The 25,410-nt window shown below is 41.4% G+C and overlaps 1 protein-coding gene across 1 annotated transcript; it reads right to left on the bottom strand.

Annotated features, from left to right (window-relative positions):
- Positions 1 to 442: 442 nt before the first annotated feature.
- On the bottom strand, positions 443 to 20,471 carry OPRM1 (opioid receptor mu 1; the record flags this gene model as incomplete). The annotated part of the gene is made up of 4 exons (XM_084283325.1): positions 443 to 481; positions 5,777 to 6,297; positions 7,209 to 7,561; positions 20,131 to 20,471. The coding sequence occupies 4 exons, from the start codon at positions 20,469 to 20,471 to the stop codon at positions 443 to 445; spliced, it is 1,254 nt and encodes a 417-aa protein (XP_084139451.1).
- Positions 20,472 to 25,410: the final 4,939 nt, after the last annotated feature.

The following is a 25,410-nucleotide window of genomic DNA, read 5'->3' as shown; positions in this document are numbered from 1 at the left end:
CTCACCTTCACTTTTCAAATTATAGTAGTCTGTCCTTTTAATTTTTGTCTCCAATCTGTTTAACACCACTGTAACTTGTCAGAGCACGTCAGATAGCTACAGATACAGTAGTTTTGCTGTAGACTAACATATGTATTCCTGGTTAACATGACTGTTTTGAACACTGGAAGCTGGAAAGCCCCTGTATCTCTTGGCTCTGCTTACCATTAAGTTTCATGCTTCTGTTATGTGCAATGCAGAAGTGCTGCAGAAGCAGGTTTTGACAGACTGGAAAAGCAGGCACTTTCCTCTGTAGTTTTTTTTTTTTTAATTTATATTTACTTATTATTTATTTATTTATTTAGAGGGAAAGTGTGTCCTACACCTTCCCATAGCGTACTGCACAGAAACACTGTGGCACTGGTCTGTAATTACTTTGAGAGCTATGCAGCAGGAGACCCTGTCACGGCAGTGGGGTGGTTTCAGCTTCTTGGAGTTCCAACTGAAAGGAAAGAAATTGCAAACACAATGAGCAGTTACTTGATTTCTGCCCTCCCACCAGTTTGCATGTGTGTGCGTTTTGTTCTTTTTAAAGAATAATTCACTTATAATTTGCAGCTACTGCCCTGTAAAGCTGAACTGGTAGCCCAGGCAGCAAGGCAAGAATATGCCTTTGTCATAAAGCAACAAAGGCAAAGTAAATGATTAGAGAAAAGTTTTGTATCTGAGCTTAAATGACAGAAAAACATTAGATCAGCAGTGCTGTTGTATTTGAATTAGTCTATTTCATAGCAAGCCAGTTGTTTTCTTTCTAGAGGGAAACCCTCAATGAATTTCACTTGTATTGGATTTCACTCCCTCCCTGTATTATTTCTGCAGCAACCGCAGGTAAGTTGGTATTTTACATGCCTATTAGTATCTTTTCTGTGTTCACACTCGTAAATTGACTAACTTCTGGATTTGAATTTAAAGATCCAGTTTGCATTTTGTGTGAGATGGAGTTACATCAGCAAACCCAAGCATTCCCCTGTTCCACGCATCTATGGTATCCACACCAAGTCCTATTCACAGACAGGCATGATAGCACTACAGAAATGGTCAGGCAAATCTGCCTAGGACTCATCATGTCCTGAAAGTCTGCAACCCATTTTACCATTCAGCAACCAGAACATGTTGAAAATGGGGGAGACAGTGTCATTGAAGTGTTTATGGTATGGAAAGCAGAGTCACAGATGAACCTTGATAGACACAAATGAGGAGAACATGTTATACATGGGCAAGGATTTTGAGGTGGGGAGAAGGTGCATTTTCTAACTGGATTGCTTTCCTGGAGCCTTCTGCAGTCATATCTGTTAGGACTACTGACTGGAGATAAATTTTTCCAAGGCCAAAACATAACTCAAATGCTCATTCAGTTCAACATGCTATATTTAGGGATTTTCTTTATTCTGTATTAGAAATGTTCCTCCTCCTCAACATTTTGTCAGAAATTGACCTGATTCAAAATCTGAATATCCCTGTCATTTGGAGAAGTCTAGATCCAGAAAATATTTTTGAAGTTCATACTCACTTCTGAATTAAATTAATAGAAATTTCATTTCAGATAGCATTTGAAAAATGTCTCAGTCATGTGGTTTAATTTTTAGGTAGTCCTGTGGTCTTGTGTATGGAGCTAGGAGTTGGACTCAATGATCCTTGTGGGTCCCTTCATTCAAACTCAGGATATTCTATTGTTCTTTTGTGGATTGGATACAGTTTTTTGTTTGTTTGTTTGTTTGTTTTTGTTTGTTTGTTTTTTAACGGTGAACTTTCTTCTTCTAATTTCTTATGGAAAAAGTGAAATGTTTTTGTCTCCATTTTTTCTAATTCACAGTTCAAGAAATGCCACAAACACAAACAACCTTACAATGCATCTAACTAGTTTCAGTGCTCATAGCATTGTTTATAGTTGCTGCCTTTAATGAAATTGTTCAGCAAACACATTCTGTTTTCTTTGTTACCTAGAAGATTCACAAGGATCCCATGTCAATGCAAATGTTCAAGACTTTTAAATCTAGCAGAGATTCTCCATGCATCTGAAGTAAAAGCCATTTCAAAATTTGTTAAAGTCTTTGTTATGAACCAGGTTAATATCAATGACATCAAAACAATTCAGACATTTGCAAAAGCTAATATTTGGTCCTTTTATTAGCATTCCCAACTAATATTGAGTCATGCAGAGAAAAATTTGAAGTAAGCAGTTCTGTTCTGCAAGATTTTTTCCAGTGTTCTGTCATTCCTATTTTCTTGCAAATGCACTTGAAAGATTGCACATGCTTCTCTGAAAATTAAAGTGAGTCAAACCTCTAAGCTCACCCTGAAACAATGCGACCTGAACGTTCTGACACAGACATTAGCCAAGTAACCTGGGATACATCCCCCACAGATGTGAAGCATCTAATTCTTAAAATTCCAGATTCTGCAGGCCTGACTAGCCACTGTCTTTTCTCCCTCAGAAATCTGTTGCTCCACTGGACATGTACTATTTTTCATAAATGCTCACACCATGTTTCACACAGTGTTTCATTTCTGGGGGAGGTCAGAACTTGTTTTGCACTTTTCCTAAATGTTGATAAAACAATAAACAAATTCTTAACCAAGAAGAGCTTTTCTGTAATGTCAAAGAGCCATAACGGATTCCAAATGATAGTATCTTAACTCAGAATAATATGAACATTTGTATCTGTTGTTTTGCACTGATAGAAAACACAGTTGTTGTTCCCACAAGTGAGTGCTTATTTTAAGTGCTTCAAGAGTGTGAGGCCCCAAGCAGTTGAGTGCTTGCAGCTCTCATTAACTTTAGCAGGAGTAAGAATTCTCACTTGGGAAAAACAAAACAAAACAAAAAAACAACACAACTTGTAGAACATCTGTTTCTATGAAAATAGCTTGAACTGTGCTGAGCACTATACACTGCACAATTAGGATTCATACCAAATGCTCTCCAAGGCCCTGTCTATACAAGAAAGAGCTTGTCAGTATACTTAGATCAATACTGATATACTGGCTAGACTTGCCTGTACAGAAAGCACTTACCTGTGAAAAGAATACCCTGTGAATAGAATTTACAAAGCTCCCCAAGTGTTTGAGCAAAGTGTTTTTTTTGTTGTTTTCTGAGAATAAAAGATGAATTCACCCTAGGGCTTTCTCTGTCTAAAATAAATAAATAAAATGCTACATTTGTAAAAACTTCCCAGAAAATCTTTCCAGAACAGATTAGTCCTACAACCCTACTGTCATGTAGATAGTAAGAGACACCAAAAATGTCTTTTACAGAAAAGTTTTTTGGAGAAGAAAATAAGTAAATGAAGTTTAATATTCTGGTTTGAACATGGCTTGGTGTGAATGTATTTCATAGCTTCTGAGGAGGGTGGAAAGGACTGCACCTACTAGCTGGTGTGCTGCTCTCTAGGGAGCACAGCAGTCAGAAGGTTCAGGTCAGCATCCATCAGGTACATCTGGCTGAAATAAACCAGTGGCAACAGCTGCTCAAGCAAGGACTGCTGCAGTGATGGTGAGGGAAGTGAAAATGGGCCCATTAAATTTCAAATTCTCTCAAATACCAGACCATGCAAACAGACCTGTCCACACATCTATGAGGACAAGAGTTTCCAAGTGATGGCTTCTTCTCCCTAGCCTTGGGGGAAACATGCCAGCTAGCTGCTAGGAAGAGCTACAGAAGTAGTGAAAGCTACGTAGTCACACAGTTTCTTACAGTTCTGAGCACATTTATTTTGTTACATGCATATTGGCTTTTTGCTTCAATTTCCTCCCTTGCTTCCTCACTCTGACCTTATTCCTTATGTTCTCCTTTCTCCTCTGCATTCTTCCTGTCACCTATCTTTCTCTTCAGCATCTGTCCTGTCACTTCTCTTTACCTGTGCTTTAACTCTTCTTAACTCATTCTACCAATATCTCCTGAAGGAAACTAACACAAAATCTCCAACAATGTGATTAGCTTGATCCTTACTTACATTCTTACTTCCATAATAAAGCTCACTTCTATCCCTGCCTCAACTAGCTTTCTCTCTTGTTGGTGTAGGTTGAAAGATCTTTGTGGGAAGGATCATCTTCTGTCCTGTTTGCTCAGTGCACAGTGAAATAGACTTTATCTCAGTCAGGCTCTAGGTGGTACCACAGTAATCTCTGCTAAGGATAGAAGTTTAGGAAGCCATGGCTCTCCTAAAATTAATGTAAAGAAGTATAAGTAAATGTAGAAAATGTGTTATTACACACTGCGCTGTAAAAAGCTGAAAAAGCTAGACATGAACTAGATAAAGATACAACCCCATTGTCAGACACATGCACAAAATTGACTCCATTGAGAGTTGCAAAAGCCTTAGTGAGAGCTGAATCCATCTACTAAACTTTTGCTACAAGTGGTGAATACTACACGTATATACATACATACATGTATGTGACCATGCCAAGTTTGGCAGTTCTGCTCCACCACTGAAGTGTGGGTAAGACTGAGCAGACACTAACTGATTCCTCAGCCTGCAGCTTGGCATGTGCAAATCATGTTCTGGTGAATAACACCACTAGCTGCAGATGCTCAATAGACCTTCCTCATCTCCCTTCTGCTTTCTCCTTCCTCTTTTTCTGGTGCATTTACTTTGTATGGATAAGGTAATATTCTGATCTGGGCTTCCTGATTGCCCGTGTGACAGGTAAGCTATTTCTTTCACAAAAAGCCACTTCTCTGCATCTCGAGAAAGCAGCTAGCTTGTGGGTGAAGGGCCAGCAGTGAGAAGCTCATGAAGGAGCAAACTAAGGATATTGCTAATGTTCCAATGAAAGATGAGGTGGCAAAGAATAAATGCTTCTACCTTTATTTGTTCTTTTTAATGAGAGAAGATTCAAACCTTTTCTAACAATCATTAGACTTGTATATTAAAATTGCCTTTGTGTTTTGCTTATGTTCACCGAGGGATATGCTTTGGAAACGGGAATAATCACAGATGCATGGATGCCAAATATGTAACAAAAAATATTTTTTTTTCCCCCCAAAAAGCTAAGCAAAAATAGCCTGAATAAAAACAATCTTTCTCCTGGTATCTGCTGTGCCATAAAATTCCTACTCTGTAAACAGGTAAATGGCACAATACTCCTTAATATGTGTGTGTATACAAGTATATTTATATATTTATATATCTATCTATCAAAACCTACACTAGCCAACACAGATATTGATCTGATACAAGAACTGCATGCAGATGACCTTTGTTTACTTCTTGCATCTCTTCCAGGAGAAACAGGGCCTTGTAGGCCTTTCTTGTACATCAATCAGAAAGTGTACATGCAGTTTCTTCTCTTTTCAGTTTACTGATGAAATGGTAGGAGAGAGACATATATATCGGCCCAACCCTGTCTCCCTCAACAGACAGAATAGATTTGATTATTCTCTAACCCATTCTAAATCGGACACCTGTTGTAAACCTTATGTGAATGAAACACTCTGTTTTGGGTGTTGTGTATATACATGCACGGGTGTTGTGTATATACATGCACGCTGGACCCTATCATGCAAGGTACCTTTGAAAGCCCTCAGCTTTTGGGCATCAACTAGAGTATAGAACAACTTGCACCATGCAGGACTGGGGTCTCTGTGTGTGAATACACCAGCTTCAAATGTAGCCCTGAAGGTGTTTAGACTTTCAAATAGCTACAAATCAGTATAAACTGTAACTTCAGAATACATGTCATCTCCAAGCGGGTGGCCTGAATCCAGAGATGACATCTCCACTGCTAGTCATACCTGATGGTTAGTCCTGTCCACAGTGTTGGCAGTGGAAGCATGGTCACGAGTGTTTTGGCGGACTCGGGTGGAGTTTTGCTGCTCAATGGTTGAGGAGGTGGGGATGCAGAACTCTCTGAAACATCTTTTGAAATTCTCATCTAGAAATGCATACAGGACTGGATTAAGGCAACTATTTGTATACCCTAACGCAATACAGAAGTGCCAGGAGACAGTCTGGAAAGTAGTTTCTGGGATGTTGACCAGGGCTTTAACGATGACATAAATGTGGATGGGAGTCCAGCAGACGATAAACACTGCCACCACTACAAGAACCATCCTTGTGATTCTCCGCAAGTTCCTGTCCTTCTCCTTGGAGCCAGATAACATGCGAACACTCTTCAGGCGTAAAATCATCAGCCCATAGCACACAGTAATGATCAGGACTGGCATGATGAAAGCAAAGATGAAAACACAGATTTTCAAGAGGTTCTCCCAGTACCAAGCAGGGTGAGAGAACTTAAGTGTGCAGTCAATAGAGCCTAGAGATAAAAAAAAAAAAAGAGTAGAGAAGAACAAGCTGGTCAGTTTGGCAATTGCTTCCCTTCAAAACTTTTTTGTTATATATCATGAGCAAATACATGAAGATTTACTATGTAAATAACAAAAACAAAGCAATCTGTGATCTGTCATTGGCACAAATACCGATAGAACACAGCACTGCAAAATATGTATGAAGCCTTAGAAAAACAAGAGCAAAAAGTAACGTTCTTTGTATTATATTGTTTGGAATTCTGCGTATATTTAACAAGAAAAATAGTTGAATTGTCATAAATGTTCAAACTTTGGCTCATTTTCACTTTTAAGATAAAACCTGGTGAAAATATGATGATTTTAGCACTGCAGTTTGGGCATTTAAAGGCAAAGGGGGAAAGGATGACATGACACATGGCAACTGTGCACTTTGGAGTGTTTTTGATTTATGTTGAGATGCTGTCACTTGAAGGACACCACTGAGCACCAGTGATCCAGAACGTGCTCTCAGTTCTGTACCACGTTCTGCTAGATGAGGTAGAAAATGAAGACCAGCAACTTCAGTGGGAATATCTGGGGTAAAGCACAGGCTCCTGTGCTTTAACAGAGTGCATATACCCCTATAGCTGAAGGTAGGCACAAATGCTTTTCCAAACACTACAATGGCTGTCTAGGGCAGCAAGACTCACATGGATCCCGCTGGAGTTGCTGGTTGTCAAAGACTGATCACATGAAGAGCTGTCTCTCTGGTCAAGAAGAGCCAGCTGCCAAATTTTTCAAGATGGCTATTTGCACTAACACCTGATTCATACAGCTTGCAGGTCAAAAGTTAGTTCACTGTCTCTACAATAAAAAGAAAGAATGCAGAAAGGAGTTTAAACACTGAAATATTCAATTTAGGAATGAAAACAAGACTTACCATGCCTGTATTTAGTAGTTGCCATGAACATAACTGGCAGTCCAATGGCAGAAGAAAGAATCCAGTTGCAGACGTTAACTATTTTTGCATTTCTGGGGGTACGAAAATCAAGGGCCTTAACTGGGTGGCAGACAGCTACATAGCGATCCACACTCATGGTGCAGAGCGTAAAGATACTGGTGAACATATTGTAGTAGTCTATGGATATAACAATTTTACAAAGGATTGTACCAAATGGCCATGTTCCCATCAAATAATTCACGCTCTGGAATGGCAGAGTACTTGTTGCTAATGCATCTGCCAATGCAAGATTGAAAATATAGATATTGGTGGCAGTCTTCATTTTCGTGTACCTAGAAAAAAAAATCAGCAAAGAATGTGAATGATCACAACTATCAATGTCAAACAAAATTGAGGCCAGAACAACACTCCATAATCAGCCCATAAATCATGGTAAGTGACTTTCAGATTAGCATGCCAGAGGAAGGGTAGAGAAAAACTCAGAACAAATGGAACACCATCTCTTCACTGACACTACGATGGGCCTTATTCCACTTAAATATGAAACAATTTTTGGTTTTGGTGTCTTGTTTTCATTGTTGGTTTAAGCCTAAAAGTTCTTGGACTTTCCATTATTTCATGTAATGGGCTCTGTAGGCTATTAATGAAAGATTCTGCTTGATGTACTCTGTAATCTTTGTTTTTCTAATCACCATTTTCTTATAAAGAAAGGAATCCAAGCTTTTGCGGTGATAGAAAGCATTTACTTCCACAATTGCTTAAACAACAAAAGCCTACTGAAATTCATAATATTCCTTTCAGTGATTTCTATGGGATTTGAGTATTGCTCTGTACTGAATATTTAGAGATTTTATAAAGAGCTTATTTCTAAAAAGCACATTTTGTTAAAGGTGTATTTCTCCAAATAAGTAGATTATCAGTGTCCCCAGGATTGTATTTTTTATATGAACAAATAAATACTGAAAATTGATTAAAACAGATTTTTATCAGCATGAAAAATAATGGTCCTCAAAATGGAGCTCTTCAAAGCCTTGATCTTAGCTGTTATTATATCTGTTCTTAAGGTATCCTTAAGTCTATCTATTTGAAAAAAACATACAAACAGTTCTATCAAATTGCTATACTTCAGAGGACTGGATTTTATATGTAATTAAAGTCACAGGCTATCTATAGAGCTAACTTATAATGCTGAAAGCACTGTGTTTATAAATGTGATCTTTTAGCAGATATTGTTTTCACACTTTCATTCAAGGCCATTAAAGAATCTTAAACCAAACAAATGTGTAAAGAAAAAATCTTAAAGGCAAGCCCCAGAAAATGTGAATGCTGGTATTTAAATTAGACTGGCAGTTTAGTATCTGAAACACTGACTACATTAAGTTTTGCATTACACTGAGTAAGGTTGCAAGTGAGGACAGAAGTTGGCTTTGAGCAACATTACTTTTATTTTCACAGCTCTGCAGTGAAATATGAATACAGTAACATGATGATTCAACATTTTGGTGAGCATTTAGCTCAACAGTGCCATGGATAAATATTCAATTTATTTATGCTCATTATAATACTGACACCCACCAATATGCTTCTTCTATCTCCTCATGGCAGGTTTTGTACCATAAAACATCAATTTTTATACAGTGCTTTTTGTTGATATTAGGAGATGATAGATCAGATTCACAACTTTAAGTCTGTCTAACTCTGTAGGCAGCACTCCATCTCGCTTTTATCTGTTCTATCCAGCAAAGATTTAAAATACACTTGGAATAAGCAAATGCAGTAAGGAAAACCCTTTGAATCCTTCTGAAATAGCCACTAAGTTCCTAGCACTCCAGGATAAATAAAAACCTTCAACTGCCAGGCCATGGGCCAACTGTAGTTTGCAAACCAAACAAAAGGTTCATCAAACTAACCTAGATAGACTCTGCTTCCAGTGTACAAAGTGTAATAGCACCTTGAGCAGGGAAAAAGGCGCACCTTGCCATCCACATCCTTACATGCAAGAAGAAAGAGATGTGTTCATGCCTGTGCATCTCTCTCTTTCTGTAAGATGTGTGCCACAGCTCTGTTTGTGGTCCACTTCAACAGGGAAGTCTCCAGATGATCACCTCTAAATATCTTGAAGAAATGTTTTAAGTCTCAATGGCTCAAATAAAGAGCAAATTAACATGAATAACATAACGTACAAAGGAAGGAAGGAAGGAAGGAAGGAAGGAAGGAAGGAAGGAAGGAAGGAAGGAAGGAAGGAAGGAAGGAAGGAAGGAAGGAAGGAAGGAAGGGAAAGAAAGAAAGAAAGAAAGAAAGAAAGAAAGAAAGAAAGAAAGAAAGAAAGAAAGAAAGAAAGAAAGAAAGAAAGAAAGAAAGAAAGAAAGAAAAAGAAAGAAAAAGAAAAAAAGAAAGAAAGGAAGAAAGGAAGAAAGGAAGAAAGGAAGAAAGGAAGAAAGGAAGAAAGGAAGAAAGGAAGAAAGAAAGAAAGAAAGAAAGAAAGAAAGAAAGAAAGAAAGAAAGAAAGAAAGAAAGAAAGAAAGAAAGGAAAAGAAAGAAAGAAAGAAAGAAAAGAAAGAAAGAAAGAAAGAAAGAAAGAAAGAAAGAAAGAAAGAAAGAAAGAAAGGAAAAGAAAGAAAGAAAAAGAAAGGAAAAGAAAAAAAGAAAGAAAGAAAAAGAAAGAAAGAAAGGAAAAGAAAGAAAGGAAAAGAAAGGAAAAGAAAGAAAGAAAGGAAAGGAAAGGAAAGGAAAGGAAAGGAAAGGAAAGGAAAGGAAAGGAAAGGAAAGGAAAGGAAAGGAAAGGAAAGGAAAGGAAAGGAAAGGAAGGGAATTTAGTCCATAGCATGCTTTTTCTAAGCCTAATAGACACAGCTGATAGACTGGCACCTGAGTCTTGTCCAATGGACAAACCATTTCCATTCATGTGTGTTGTTGAAATATAGACTCCTCCAGACCCTTCAGCCCTTTTGTAACACATCAGTCTTACACCATCTTTGTACCACTGTCTGGTGCAAAGACTAAACACAGACCATGTCTCTAGCTTCTTTGCATATCTTAGGAGATAGAATGGCTGATGGAAGATTGGTAACAACTACTTTCAGCAGCACGAAGTCTACAGACAAAGCTTTTGTCCATAGAATGCTAATTTGGAGACGAAGGCTGCTTCAATTGATCTGTGTTTAAGTAAAATGCAAAATATATGAAAAACTAGCTTAATTAGAAAAGATTCATTGCAGAAAGCAGCCATTTGTGAAACTTGCTTGGCTGCTCAAAGAAACAACAGACAGCAATTACGTCTTGCATTCAGACAACCTCACATAACTCTTGTTGATGCTGGAGATTTGGTTAGCGTTCAAATTCATGTTCTTCCTGCATAAATGACTTGTTAAACAAATGAAGAATCATTATGTGCATGCATTAGATTAGTTGAGGTCTCCTTGGGTGGGAAGATTAAAACATGTGAAGCATGCCTAGTTGAACCAATTTAAATGAACATTTATTTTCATGGCTGTTCTAGTACATCTTGTACATGCAACCCTCCAAAAAAAGGATTTTTTTTTTTGTGTGTGTGTGCTTTCCTAAAACATGAGGTATATTCAATTTTTATTGAGCCCTTGATGGTTTGACAAAGGTTTAGTCTGGGCTGGACAATCCTTTCTTCTCTTTAACAATCCAGTAAGCATGTTTGATGCTGAAATGATGTCTCTCTGCTAGGCCATATCCTGAAAAGTACCTTTGGTCTCAAGTAATAGAATTAACTGATGGCTATCCTTTCTAACTGTCCTTTTCCTTTCTTTGCATTGCAGTGGGTCTCTTTCTAAAACGTTAAAGACCTGCTCAGTATCTCAGTTACAACTGTGGTTTTGTAGGAGGCTGCTACTGATTAACGCTTTGAAAGCTTTAAAAGTAACATATGTTCTGTAAGAGTCTAATCTACCTGTCTGGGACCACATGGTTTCATCAGCTTAAAGACTTGGTATTTGATTCTTATATTCATAAATACTCCAGGATACTTATGCTGTAAAGCCATTAAACTCAAGCTCTACGTACAAGCAACATAAATTTGTGTACAAACCTTACATGTTATTATGTAGTCAGGCCATCTGGATTGGAGGTGACATACTGTGGTTAACAATCAACTCATCCTTTTGATTTATGTTCCCCATAGGAGATTACATATGTGGATGTAATTCAAAAATAACAATCCCTCAGGGAAAGGATGCAAAAAAAAAAAACAAAACCAAACCAAACCAACAACAACAACAAACACAGAAAACAAAGCCAACTCCAGCAGGTACAACACTATAACAGAAAATGTTCATGCTTAATCAAAGTGAAATTCTGCACATTTGCTTACTTCCTGCACTGACCCTGAGTTTGGGGGCAAAAACTGAACTGGGGAAGGGAACAAAATGTACTGCCATTAAGACAGACAACCGTTTGCTGCCATTCAAACCTTGCCAGTCACTGCTGTGAAGGAGATCAGAGTGCAAATGCTGAACTCCGTTGGTTAATATAGGGCACCATGAAGTTATCTGTTGCCTAAAGATAAAATTAATCTGGCTTCTCTCTCAGATTTTACTTGATTACAAGACAGCAAAACCTAACTAAGCTTTGGGGTTGTGAAGTGTGTATTGGTGGTTTAATTAGAATCATTAAAAATTCAAACAAATACTAGGCATCGCTTTAGGTGCCAAGGCATGACATACTGAGTGTGATAGGCCTAAGAGTGAAAGGCATAGTTATTTGATGTACTTGGTGGGGAATGCAGCAAGTCCTACAACCACAGGATGCCAGAAAAGCTGTCCTCTAACTTCCTCGCATACCAGCAAGTGGATGCATGTTTGCTAAAGGAGCTTCAAGGTATGTTCTCAATGTGGATCTGAATGTAGGACACACAACTGCTTCAGCTGCTACCTCTTTTCTCCCTCATCCTTTGTTTTCCCACTGCTAAGTCCATTTTTCACTTTATTCTTCTCCATAGCACAAGTGAACTGAATCCAGAATTTCACCAAAGTTTACTTCCCAAGCTATCTTCCTATCTTTGACTTCCCAGCTTGATCTTTCCCCATATCTAGCTGTATTAAGGCATGTGCAGACCCACCACTTGGTGGCTTTTGCTCACACAGCCCAGTTAGGAGAAGGAAACAGAGCACACCACTTTTCATGGAGGAGCATCTGCTCAGGTCCTCTTCTCCTGTACTCAGAACCAATTAGCAACTTCAATCAGGCCTCAGCTTTGGGGCAGGGCGAGCTAAATGAAAGCCTCTGAGGCAGACATGACTTTCTTCAGACACCATTGCTGGTCTTTTCAGGAATGTTGTTGTGCCAATAACAGAGAGTCCTGAGGGCATCTGACTCATCCTGTTTTCAATTAATTACAATAATGTGTTGAGCTTTGGGCTAAAATTCTCTTGCTGCTGTTCCTGCTTTCTTTTTTTTTTTTTTTTTTTTTTTTTTTTTTTTGTTACTGAGAGGGATCATATGGTGTTCCTCTTTCTGCTCTTTGGTTTGAATTAGTAAGCTTAGTCTTTTCCCAGGGGAAAAAACTTCCACACACACCCCCCCCCAAATAATAAATCAACAACAAGAACAACAAAATAAGCTTCTATCTTTGGGAAAAATAGCTACTTTGCAGGGGAAGGCTGGTCCTTTCCCTTCCGGTCTGAATGAAAGGATTAACTAGCAGGAAGATTAATCCAGACAGAAAACAAGAAAACATACACTCCACAGTGACCAACAGGTAACTATTTTATTATCATATTTCTCTCATTATTTTCATACCTTTTTAATTACATGTATATGCAAAATATCCTTGGAGCCAGCTAAGGACAGGTCTTTAGATATATATCCACATCAATTTGCCAGGCAAACATTCAAGATGTTGCAATGTCTTATAACTCCTATCACCCTAATTTATTTTTCTTTTCCCAGACACCACCAACAGCTATTTAATAATAAAAAGAAATGACAGCAATATGTATGCTCCAATTCCCATACAGTCAACTGCTAGTACACTGAACTCTTCCCCTCAGCCTAGTAAGAAAAGGGAAACATTATCCCCAAATTATTCCAGGACTTATTCTGACCTGATTGTTAAGCCACCTTTAGCTCAGTTTCTGTGTGCTTGGAAGCACGTATGGGTTGTCAGTAATGGCTGTTGCTTTCACAGTTATTGTGTAACACATCTCTGAGAAATAAATCAATGGTGCTAAAAACAATAACTCCGATATATTGTCATTATCAGGCAGCAGGTGCTTATTGCTGAAGTTTTTTGCTTTGCCAGGAAGACGTGCAAGGAAAACTGTCAGCATCTTTAACTTAACTTTCTCCCCTGTGCATTCAGGGAAGTGAAACCACTGACTACATCAATGATAACCGAGGTGAAATTTTTATAGGAGGGACAAGTTAACAGCTATTTTCCCTATTTTCAGAAGATAAGAAATCTTCCAGGTGCTGGTTCCCTCCTCCTGGTTTCTGTTCTTATCTCCTCATATGAGGACTGTACATGAGACATCCCCTACTTAGTTCATAAGCTGGCAGGGAAGCTTTTGAAGGTAGTCTTGCTGCTAGAAGATATAAGATCCACAAAAGACTGATGAGGAAGAGCAGTTGTTATCCTCCCTGGTAAAAGGCTATCATAGTGAATATACAGAGTCTTTTCTGTGCAAGAGACAAGAATTTTCTTGTGAATGTGTTAAGTGTGACCTGGAAAGGAGCAACAGAGGTGAGATAAAGAGACTGGAGAGACTGGAGAGATGGTAAAGCTGCAGGAAGATGTGCCTGTAAAGCGAGAGTAATGGGGAAAGCTGGAGATGATGGAGAAAGGCATGACAGACAGATGGAGCAAGACTGTGTGTTTTGAGAAGACCAAATGAAAAGTACAAGGAAATATGGATTTGGTCCCATGTGACAAGGATGAGATAGCATCTGATACTAGAGCTCTAATAGAGGAACTGATTCCATCATTTTAGGAGGATTTGTGAAACTGGTTTCCTGGATAATTTTTCTACAGAGGCAGCAGATCCTAGGGCTGGAGGTCAGCACTGAGCAAGGGGAGAACAGCACAAGGCACCTTAACCGCTGCTCCTTGCTCCGCTTCAAAAAAGACTCCTGTTACACTGGGATTGCTCTGTACCATGCAGTGAGGAGGAGACGCCCCATCCTACACAAGCAGCTTTGTTTTGAGGTTTTATTCCTGATCTGAGGTACAAGATCTTATAGCTGATAATTGAACACTTCTCAGTGAGAAGGTGGAAAACATGCTATTTCATGTTCTTCACAGTTACGCGAGTAGCTATAGTCTGTCATCTTTACTTTTTTTCATCATGCAAATTCAAAGGGAAATATGAATAAAATTTAAAAGTGTTTATCATTGAACAGATGAATGAGAATGCTTTTTAACAGTTAGGCTAAGCTGTGGAACTCCTTGCTAGTGAATACCCTTAAAATCCAACTTCCAAAGGGGAGCAGGGTCTTTGAAAGATAATGATAGCATCCCCACTAATACACCGATAAAGACAAATTCCATTGTATAGGCAAAGATGATTATGAGAAGAACTTTGAGATAAGCCTAATAGCAATTCACTAAATATCTGCTTTCAGGTTTTTCCAAGATATAGTTATAATGAATGGATTTGTGTTTTGAAGATAATTATCAAGGACTGAAAGCTTATTTTCACTTGGAATTGTAATGAAAATAAATTGTTTTTTTTGAAAGTATCCATTAATGAGGATCTCTAGAAAATGATTTTACTTCAGAAAATGATTGTTGAAAAGTGGTAATAAAAACAGCTTTGTTGAAAAGTGGTAATATTTGTGACAATTTATTTCCAACCTTATTTTAGATTCTGTTTTATTTAGGATTGCTGCATGGAAATGTTCACAGAAAATGAAAAAAAAAAAAAAGCAAAATGTTCACAGAAAGATGTTGAAAAACATGCTGATGCAAACTGCAGCTCAGAAAGTCTGTCCACAGTGTAACAGACTGCTAGAAGGAGTATCACACAGAGATGCTGCTATTTCTTCTACTCTTTGTCTAAACACCAGCTACTGGCTATGGCTGGAAAAGAGGTCATTAAGTTAGAATGATACTGAAACATTCATAATGTTTTGTCTGAGATATTTGTAAGTATGTCATCTTTTCATCTAGTTGCCACAAAAAGTCAGTAATATTACACTGTTTTTTACAAGGAAAGTAAAAACATTTTGGAAGTGTTTAACATTATTTTTCCTGCAGGCCATCATCAAAATGATACTCCAGAAAATACAGCAGGATCAGAACAGTTTTTCCAAGAGGAATTGAAAGAGAGGTGAAGTTTTATGTCCACTTCTGCCCAGGATTGCCAGGGGGCAGCTGCTGGCTAAGTGTAGGGACCTCCCCTGTGGGGTCAGCCCCATGTCCCACAGGTGAGAGCTGGCTGGGGCCAGGTGCCAGGTGCCCGCGGTGCCACCAGCTCTGGAGAGGCTGCTGGATAGTATCCTGTACCTGCCTCCTGCTCCTGAGGCAGACCAAGGCCATTCAGGGGTCTCTGACCATGGTCCTATCAATATAATTTAAACAAAATGAGAATACAAAGGTATCAGTGGTGTTTTACCTATCTGCTTCCCTTGATCCTGGGGGAGGGAGGGGAGCACCTCACTAGTCAAACATTTACCCATTAGCAAAGGTTAGTAAACTTCTACTGCAAACAGTGTGCAGAGACACCTGCCTTTCTGTAATGCCAGATGCTAAGGCTCACCCTCTCACTGTACCTCTCATTTAACTCGCCTTCTGTGCTGTTCCTGACCAGTCAGGCTCCTTCAGTTATGTTCACAGATCTTCTCTGACTTGTACCAGTAAGCACCATGAATTCATAATAGACACTACTGGTTAAGGCTGTTGGTAACAACATGGAGGTGGAAATATTTGTTTTCAGACAGCTGACAGCATTAGCATACACAGTTACACAGTATTACCCAAATGCAGAGATGTTCATGTGACTGTGGGCAGGAAAGAAAAGAATTAATTTTATGGATTTATTGGTTTTTAAATTCCCTGATGTATGTTGCTACAAGACATTCTGTGGGCCTTCTTTCACACTGCTTCTGTGACTCCATGTTGCCTTGCAAAGAAGTTGCTCTGTTTTTTAGAGAAATTGTCTTCATTTCAGCCTCTTTCAAGCTTGAGATCACTTTCAGCTTACATGTATTTCTCTAATCTGACTCTCCACTTCAAATGCTATAACCTCTTTGTAAACTCTCCAATTCTCCCCTTCTTTACACGTGTGATAATACTTATTCCTCTGGAGACATCAATTCTTCCTATAATTGAAATTTCACCCCAAATTCCCTTCTTAATAAAATACTTTTCCTGAAGCTTGAGTGAGCCAGGTTGTAGTAAACAGAGCTTTCAGTACAGTGTAGTCTTTCCAAATTAGATGATGTTTCAGTCACAGCTTTTTTGTCTTGTTTTGTTTTTGTTTGTTTTTCTTTTCAAAACATTGTTATGATGTTGGTTTGAGAAATGGAAAAAGCCCTTTGCTTCAAAGAGCGTTTCTTTCCCTATTTAAATATTGTGGGCTTTTTTTTAAAAAAAAAAACAAAAACAAAAACAAAAAACAAACTTGAGTAATCATTTACTATAATGAAATAAGGCATTTCTCTCCTCCTGTGAAGGACCACAGAGTACCTCAGGCCCCTTTGTTTATGATATGTGACAAAATTAATAGCAAAGCAATCAAGGCATCACTCTTGACTTGAGTGGCGCCAGCAGCTACTGATGGAATCACAGTCCTCTCGGGGCACTTCACATGGTGGAGTGCTGGGGTCTCAGAGAGCTACTCCACTCTTCTAGACCGGTGATGCCAAAGATGTTCAGCAACAATCTTTCACAGCTTTCCAGCATTGTGCATGCGGCCTTAATCACAGGGCACATTCTTCCCACTCTGGTGTGTGACTAATATCCCACTGACTTGACTAGAAAGCAGGAAAAGCCTATAGATTACTGTGCAAATTAATTCAATACCATGTGGTACTAATTGTGCACTGTGTTGTTGCACTCTGCAGCAGCTAGAAGTAGCGTTTGTTGTTGGAACGCCCGTAACTACACTGTGTTCATATCAGCAATTCACACTTACACAAAACACATAAGGAAAACAGATAATAAAAATTATCTACAGATTTTTCATATTACTGGAAATTCATAGCTGGCAGTAAAACCTGACTATTATCGCTGTCACTCAGAAGACATATTTTATACTTCACAAAGGGAACAGCTCAGTGTTAGTAACATGGGGTTCAGCTTCACACACTGCCGATCTAACATGCTGTAAATATTAATTCAAGGAGGAAAATATTCAGCTGAACAGAAAGCATTTGGAAGAATAAGGGGGGTGGTTGATGTTGCATTCTTGATAAAGAAAGTGTTATACAAAGCCAGTATCACTGTGGATTGATAATGACATCAATTCCACATCAGGCAAGCACTTCCATGGCTCCAGCTCCAAGCCCATAGGTCTGCTTCATGTGGAAGAGTTGGAGTGACTGGATGGAATTTTAAGGTCATCTGTTTATAAGAAGAACATTATAGTTATTACAAAACATATTTCTAAAAAAGCTAAATGTCATATTAACACGCAGCACTCTGAATAGGAAGCCATTGTTGCTTTCACTGGGGCTGGAATCTGAGAGGTGAATAAGGACAGAGTTTCAAAAATCTAATCATTTACCTCCCAGCTGTTAGGATTTTCAAGGTAAACTAGGTACCAATATCACTTTAAAATCTTCTTTCTAGTAGTATTAATTCTTCTCAAAATTAATACAAACTTCAAAACCTCCTTTTCCTTGAGCTGGCATGGTGTGAAAGGTAGATAAAGAAGGGGAGCTTTATGTTATGTCAATTGCAATTCAGTGAAAGGTGTGCCTCATATCCTTGGCTGGATCTAAGGATACACGAATGTGAGCACACAATCTCATAATTTCATATGCACATTTAGTATGACTGCAAATGCTGTCATGGTAGTATAGCTTTCAACAAGAAATAAATCAAAAAGTTCCCTACTGCAGCTCGGGTAGACTAAACCTATATAGAAGCATAGAAAGGAAAGGCATTTTGTGATGCTTAAACAACAGATCCTATTCAACCATAACATGCAAGCTCTTTTTCATCCCAGACTGGTAAATAAGTGTATGGTATTAACTTGGAAGGAACTCTGTCATATGGAAAGCCGTTTTTGTTGTGAAAGCACAGGAGACCTGGATTCAGTCCTGTCTTTGCCACAGAATTCCTGGGTGGTTTTGGGGAAGCCACTTAATTGATTTGTGTTTTCCTCTGTAAAATGAATATACTTTTTTTTTTTTGTCTTCTCCTATTACTTCCAGCTTTTGTTTTAAAGCTATAATCTCTGGGAAGGATGCTCTCCTAAGATAGAAAGCTAAATGTAGGTGCCTTGTTCATTTTAGCTTTGTGGTGTAAGTGTAATTGAATTAATTAATGCAAGAAATATGAACCTAGAACAGGTTATGCCCACTATAAATACGTAACTCCAGGGACGACCTGCAGCATATGCTCTGCTGACAACCATCCTGGCTCTGTTATACTGTGTGTCTGCTTTTTCTCCCAGAGGAATGCATTCAACACTTGCTCATACAATTGCAGCCATGAGCACTTCTGCAGCCGTACCTTCGTACAGTCTCCAGAGAGAGCTTGAATCTCTGGCTGACCAAAACCACACACCAGTAGAAGAGCTTCCCAGCTCTGCCTATTTAAATCATAATCTCTAAACTATAGTTGTAGTTTGAACCACTGATGCACACAATGTATGATCCCATTAGGTTTACGAGCTGCACAGGCTTTGCAGTGACATCCCCATGACACGCTGCCACATGCAGAAGGAAGCATCCTCCACCACGCCGTTGCACCCTCCTCAGCTCCGGCTTTTTATGGCCAGCACTGCCTCTAGCAAAACCGGTACGGAGCCTACCGGTGCCTGCGGTGCTCCTGCTGCCCGCTGCCCGCCTGCTACCCCGACCCCTCGGCACCGCTCAAAGGGAAACGGGCTGCTTCGCGGAGCCGGAGAGACCGGAGTCCCGGGGCGAGAAGGGAGCGCACCCCGGGGGCACCCTCCAGCAGCTCCCGTGGGTGGTTCCCACGGGCAAACACCGGCCCCGTCCCGTCCCGTCCCGCCCCGCCGCTCCGGGAGGTGGCAGTGTTCCTCCACGGAAGCCGCCTGCCCCGACCCCGGGCAACCAAAGGAGGGCCCCCCCTCCGCTTTTTTTTTTTTTTTTTTTTTTTTTTTTTTCAATTTACGGCAATGAGATTCGTCACGCGTGGAAGACGCGCTTGCGAGTGACCTTGTAAAGCGCGGCGGCAGCTTGCGGGGGAAAAAGTCGCGACATGCGACAGCGCGGCTGGGCTGCTGGCAGAGGTCTCGACCCCCGCGTTTTTACACACGTGCACACGCACGGAGGTATATACGCACATACAGATACAGACGGATATAAACATGCACAGCAACACTTGGGGGAGCGCATCTATACATCCTGGCGGAGAGAGGCGTTCAGCCGCGATGCCATTTGTAATTTGCTCCTGCCTTTGGTCTGGGGTCAGCTGCGGGGATGTGCACCGCCTGTCTGTGAGCGCATCCTCACACACAGCGACCACAAGCTCTAAAACGCTCCCTGCCCAGCGGAGAGGTGCAAACTTCAGCCCTGGCGGGGCAGAGAGCAGCGGGGCCGCAGCACGGCGGGGTCGCAGCGCATCTCCTCGCAGCGCGGCGCCCAGCCCCGCCGCCCCGTCGCAAGTTTCCTCCTCCCGGTTTTTCTCCCTCCTTGGCCCCTTCCCCACAGCCCCTTTCCACTCCCCTCCCCTCCGCCGCCCCAGCGCGACCCCCGTCCCCCTTCTCGACGGCGGCGGCGGGCCGGGCGGGGCGGCACCCACCTGACGATGACATACATGACCAAGAAGTTGCCGAAGAGCCCCACGACGCACACCACGGAGTACAGGGCCATGATGGCGATGGCCGTGACCACCGAGGGCCCCCCGCCCGTGGGCGCGCAGGGCCCGCCGCCTCCTGCGCTGCCGTTGGCCCCGCCGCAGGGCTCGGAGCGGTTCCAGCCCGCCGCCGCCGAGCCGTTCCCCCAGGAGCCCGGCGGGGCGGCCGCGCAGGGCGGCACGGAGGGGCGGCAGGCGGCGGCCGAGGCGTTGGAGACGAACGGGTCCTCCAGGGCGCCGACCAGGAGCGGCGCCGAGCCGTTGCCCAGCAGGTAGGCGACGGCCATGGTGCGAGGCGGTGGCGGTGCCCGGACCGGTGGCGGTGGCGGTGGCGATGCCGGTGGCGGTGCGGAGCGGGCGGTGCCGGGGAGGCGGTGGCGGCGGCGGCTCCCGCCCGCCCCGACGGCGCGCCCCGCCGCTGGGTGCAGGCACATGTGTGCGGCGGGCGGGACGGGGAGGAGGGGCCTGCGGCGGCGGGGACGGCAAGGGGAGGGGGGGAGGTGGGGCTTGCCCCCCTCCTCGGCACCCCAAAAAGGCCCCGGGGGGGAGCGGGCAGCCCCCCGCGGCGGCCGACTCCCGGTGGGAGCGGAGCGGGGACCGCCCGCTGGAGAGCACGGGCAGCGGGGGCACACCAAGAGGTCTCCCAGTCCCTGCTGAGCCGTGGTGGCGCTTGATAGGAAAGGGTTTAAAGCGCTCCCTTCCACAGGGCATCGGCAGCGAACGGCGGGGGGAGAAAACCTGGCGACACGGAGTGAGGGGGCTAAGGAGCGGGGCAGGAAGGGGATGGGTATGGCACTGATGAACGTAGTGAATCAGGGATCGTGACAAAACGGTGCCCTCTGTGATTATATAGCTCGAGGAAGATGAGACTAGGAATAAAACGTGGTGAACTGTATGGCACCGCACCGGGAGGTGAGTGTGAGCCGAGCTGTGCTTTGGAAATGACTCGGATCTCACGGATCCTCAGGGTTTTTAGAGGAGTTTCTGCTCCAAAGCTCTGAGCATCCCCTCTCCCAGACACCGGTGCGATTGTTATCGGATGTGATTTAATGGAAAAGGAAAGCATCAACACCATGCTCTGAACTGGAAAGCTGTCCGTGCGTTGTATGGGCTGCTTGAGTGGCCCGCTGCTTATTTCCACCAGCACATTTCTGTGATCAGTTTGTTCCAGATGAGCACAGAGATGCATCTCCAAGAGTGCCTGCTGGGTGGCTGCTCATTAATTACTGGGACCCAGCTCTTTTATTGTCTCTCATCAATGAAATCAGAGGGGATCCTTCGTAAGGCAAAAGAAAAAAAAAATCAAAACACCTCCTAGTGAGCAGGAAGGAGACAGACAGGGTGGTAATTGCTCCTGCTGCTGCATCTCATGCTTAGTGCATCTGCTTACCACAGAGCACCTCCTGCTACTTCAAGAGTGGTAATGGCAGAAACAGAGAAGAGGAGGGTTGCACCTTGCCAGAAAGATGCAAAAATACAGGCGTTTTAGTCCGAGTTCCTGTGCTTCCATGTCAGAAGCAACCAGGCAACCAGTGCTGATTAGGGCAGGGAGGAGAGGAAGGGCACACAAACTCTTCAAAAGTCTCTCTACCATTAACAGTGGGGAGTAAGAAGAGGGAAAGTGAAAGGGGTGTCACTGGACTTTGGGAGGGACATGGATCTGGGTAATAGGTGTTCTTTTTTTTTTTTTTTTTTTTTTTTTTTTTCGAGTTATGTACTGGTAAGTCTTGTCAGAGATACAGTGGAATGGAGGAAGAAAATCAGGCGAGCTGTTTAGGGGAGCTTTTTGTAGATAGCATGTATTGCTTCATGGCCAGAGAGAGTATTTTTGGCATCCTTTATTGATGGGAGAAAGCCATTTAGCATCATATTCAGAAAAAGAAAAAGAGCTTTAGAATAGGAAAAAATTGTGGACAAGGGGAAATGAAAGCAAGAACTCAGAGATATCAGATGGTGAAAGTCACTGCCTCTTTATCCCTTTATGAAGTACAGCCTGTTTAGTCATAGAGCAGGAGGAACAAGGCTTTAAAACTGCACCATTCTCAGACTTCTATCTCTGGATATGTGCATAGGGCAAGACCCTCTCTCACTGCTTCCCCTTTGTTCCACCAAAGCCATCAGAAGAGTTTAATGTAAGCCCAGACACAATTAGTGCTTAGCCCTATCGATACACCTGTGCCTGGCTGGGTAAGATGGGTGACAAAAATCAAGGCTGCTAGGGACTTTTTGGTGTACCCTGTGTAATAGCCCATTTTGTATCATTCTAGATTATCAGAAGGGCCTTTAATGCATTAAAAATGAGTGTCTTAAAACAAGTTTTAAAAATAGATGCCCAGGTAAATCTAGTGTTATATACAAGGCTTTATTATTAAGATAGAAGAATTATTATGTCTGATTAAATCAAACTTTTGGCAGGTGCAGATGAAAACTGAGATCTCAGAGAGGATTGGCAATAAGCCTTGGGAGTTGAGCCCATTTAAGATAGGCCTCATTAAGCAAAGTTTCAAAGGTAAGGGAATGATAGCTAAATGCACCTCTCTGCAAAGTTATTATGAACGTTATTGCTCAAGGACATGGGCATTATGCAATAAATCTTTACAATAATGCTTTCAGATGGTGAAGGACAAATTAAGTATAATAATACATGAGACCCTTTCTTCAAATAATTTCAGATAGTGAAGGGCCGCATAGGAAAAATTCTGCTGAAAAGATATTTGTAAAATTGCAGACCAGTAATCCTGTGGATAGTATTGCAGGACATGTAGAAATGGGAAACACATAGCTTTAAGATATGTATATCTTAAATGGATGTCTCAACATCAGGCTGGGGGCAGAATTACAACCTCTGACTCAAATTAGATTTTTGCATGTCTCTTTTCTGCCAGAGCATTAGGGATAGTTAAGTTCCCAAGGCTGTAACTAGAAATGGATGGGGTCAATACTTGCAGAGAATTTTAGGGTGGAAACAGTATATCAAAGATTGCCCTGTACTGGTCAGAGAGGTCACTCTCATGCAATTACAGATAACTCTACAGCAAAACCAGATTTTCATGTAGCAGGTTGACTTTCACAGCCTCTCTGTGAGTCCTAAAATGAATGGAAACCGTGTTCCTTGCTTACAGGTCAGTTAATAAATAGAACTAAGAGATTGGGTGTGGTGGCTCAGCACTCTGTAAAGACGGCTGCTCTACTGGTACATATAGTAGCATGTACTAGTAGCCACTAGTAACATGGTGGTGGGACTTATTTCTTCTAGGATCAGGGCATGAAAGGGTCTGGAAGCAGACTGTGCTCTTCTTCAGCCTTGCTGATGGAACTATTCCCTCTCCTCACACAACGTTAGCCTATGCTGCATCCACATATCCCAACCAGACTAAGAAGCAGAAATTATGCAAGACTGGGGAAGGTGGGCAATATCTCAGTATGGTAGCCTTCAACTGGTTGTGAACTCCATTAAAGACAGATCCTCCTTTCTCCACTCAAAGACATTCTTATAGTGATGTAGTCATAGTATTTTGGTGGCAGTATTGTGAAGGCTGTTTTAAATTATTGCACCATACTATCAGGCTGTGTGACCTGGCATCAGTTTTGACTGGGGTTTGGGCAGAGCAAACCTGTTTATGTCTAGAATAGACTAAATGTCTTGGTCTTATGTCTTGGTTCCTTAGTTACATAACTTTCCACTGTGCAAAATGTGTGTGGAATTCTACCTTCTGTAAATAATGGCATAAGGTCCTGGGCTAAAGGAAGATGAGCTCTTTCATCTCCTTACTGTTTCAGACTAGTCAGCTCTACTCATCATGCAATACAAGGAATGTGTAGTATGGAAAATGCAGTTTAACAAAGTTCAGGTATGTCTGTTAATTAATAATAATATTTTGGTGGCCACAAGGAACTACTATGGTCATATTGGCCTTTATTTTATCTAACATAGCTCAGATAACTTCTCCATGTCTTTCTTATTCTTTAAGTTATGTACCCAAAACTACACTATTTGAGGTGAACATAACTTCATCTCATTAGTTTCAGTTGCTGTGTTTTATACAAAACTTTCTTTTCTTCCCTGAGGTAATCAAAACTTCAATTGTTCAACATATAGGGATTTTAAGTATGATTTTTAAATAGATACTACATAATTCTGGGACTTCTTTTTAGGTTTCAGAGTTCAGATGATGACAAATAATTAGAATAATTTAGAATTTTTCATTTCAACGCTTTTTTCATATAGCTTTAGGATTTGTAAAAACATTTAGCATTGACTTATGCTATTTTGATAATTCTGCTTCTCATCTTTATAGACAATGAAAACAGTTGTATTCCACATTCAAACAGCTATGTGGCGACATCTACATAGAAGTTGTATCTAAGACCCATTGTGCTCAATATACCTGTAATCATCAGAGGGCTTTTCAGCTGACCAAATATGGGTATATGGGGTGAAATGAGCCCTCTCTGGACACCACTGATTAGATCTCCATTGATTATGGTGGGAGTTTAGACACACAGTGCACATGTAGACACCTAAAAGTAGGACTCTAAATCTGGAGCTGAATCCCTCTTACTGGGGCCTTAGAACTGTCTGCAGTTCTACCTTAGGTCCTGTGGGTCATCTGTAAAATAGGGCAGGGGTATTTGTGGGAGTAGATGTGCTGGATGGATATCCACATCTTTGCTTGTGTTTTGCTCCTCCTCTACAGAGCATCTTGCTTTGGTGACATTTGGATGAATAGGAAAAACATCTGTGTCAGGTTTACTGTTCTCTGTTGCTTTAGCATTACATCTTATGGCATTTGGAATCTTCTGGGCAACCCATTCCAATGACTAACTACACTTCCTGAGACGAAATGAGGACTTTGATCCCCTAGCCTCCATCTACGGGTTCAGAGAAATTAAAAACTTGGGAAGCCAATCTACCAGTGCAGATGGAGGCAAAGAAGTTGCTGAGTACTTCAGCCTTCTCCATGTCTGTCATTATCAATTACTCAGGTACAGAAACTCACTCCTAATATAAGGAATCAGACACCTATAATTGCTTACATGCTACTATTTTCACCCCTTAGTCTATTTTCACAAATATTAAAGGCGCATTGTGGCCCCTGGGGACTCCGTCTGTCACCCCAGCGCAGCAGCCCAAGGGAAGCTGGGTCCTCTCTTGTGCTCTTCCTTGACACTGTGCAGAAGGGATGCCACCTGTCGCACAAGGACTGGGGGATGGGAAAGAAGCAC

This window comes from Netta rufina (assembly GCF_964035555.1).
Source record: "Netta rufina genome assembly, chromosome: 3".
Classification (NCBI taxonomy): Eukaryota; Metazoa; Chordata; class Aves; order Anseriformes; family Anatidae; genus Netta; species Netta rufina.
The sequence above is the reverse complement of the archived record's forward strand: the minus strand, read 5'-3'. Positions and strand labels throughout refer to the sequence as shown.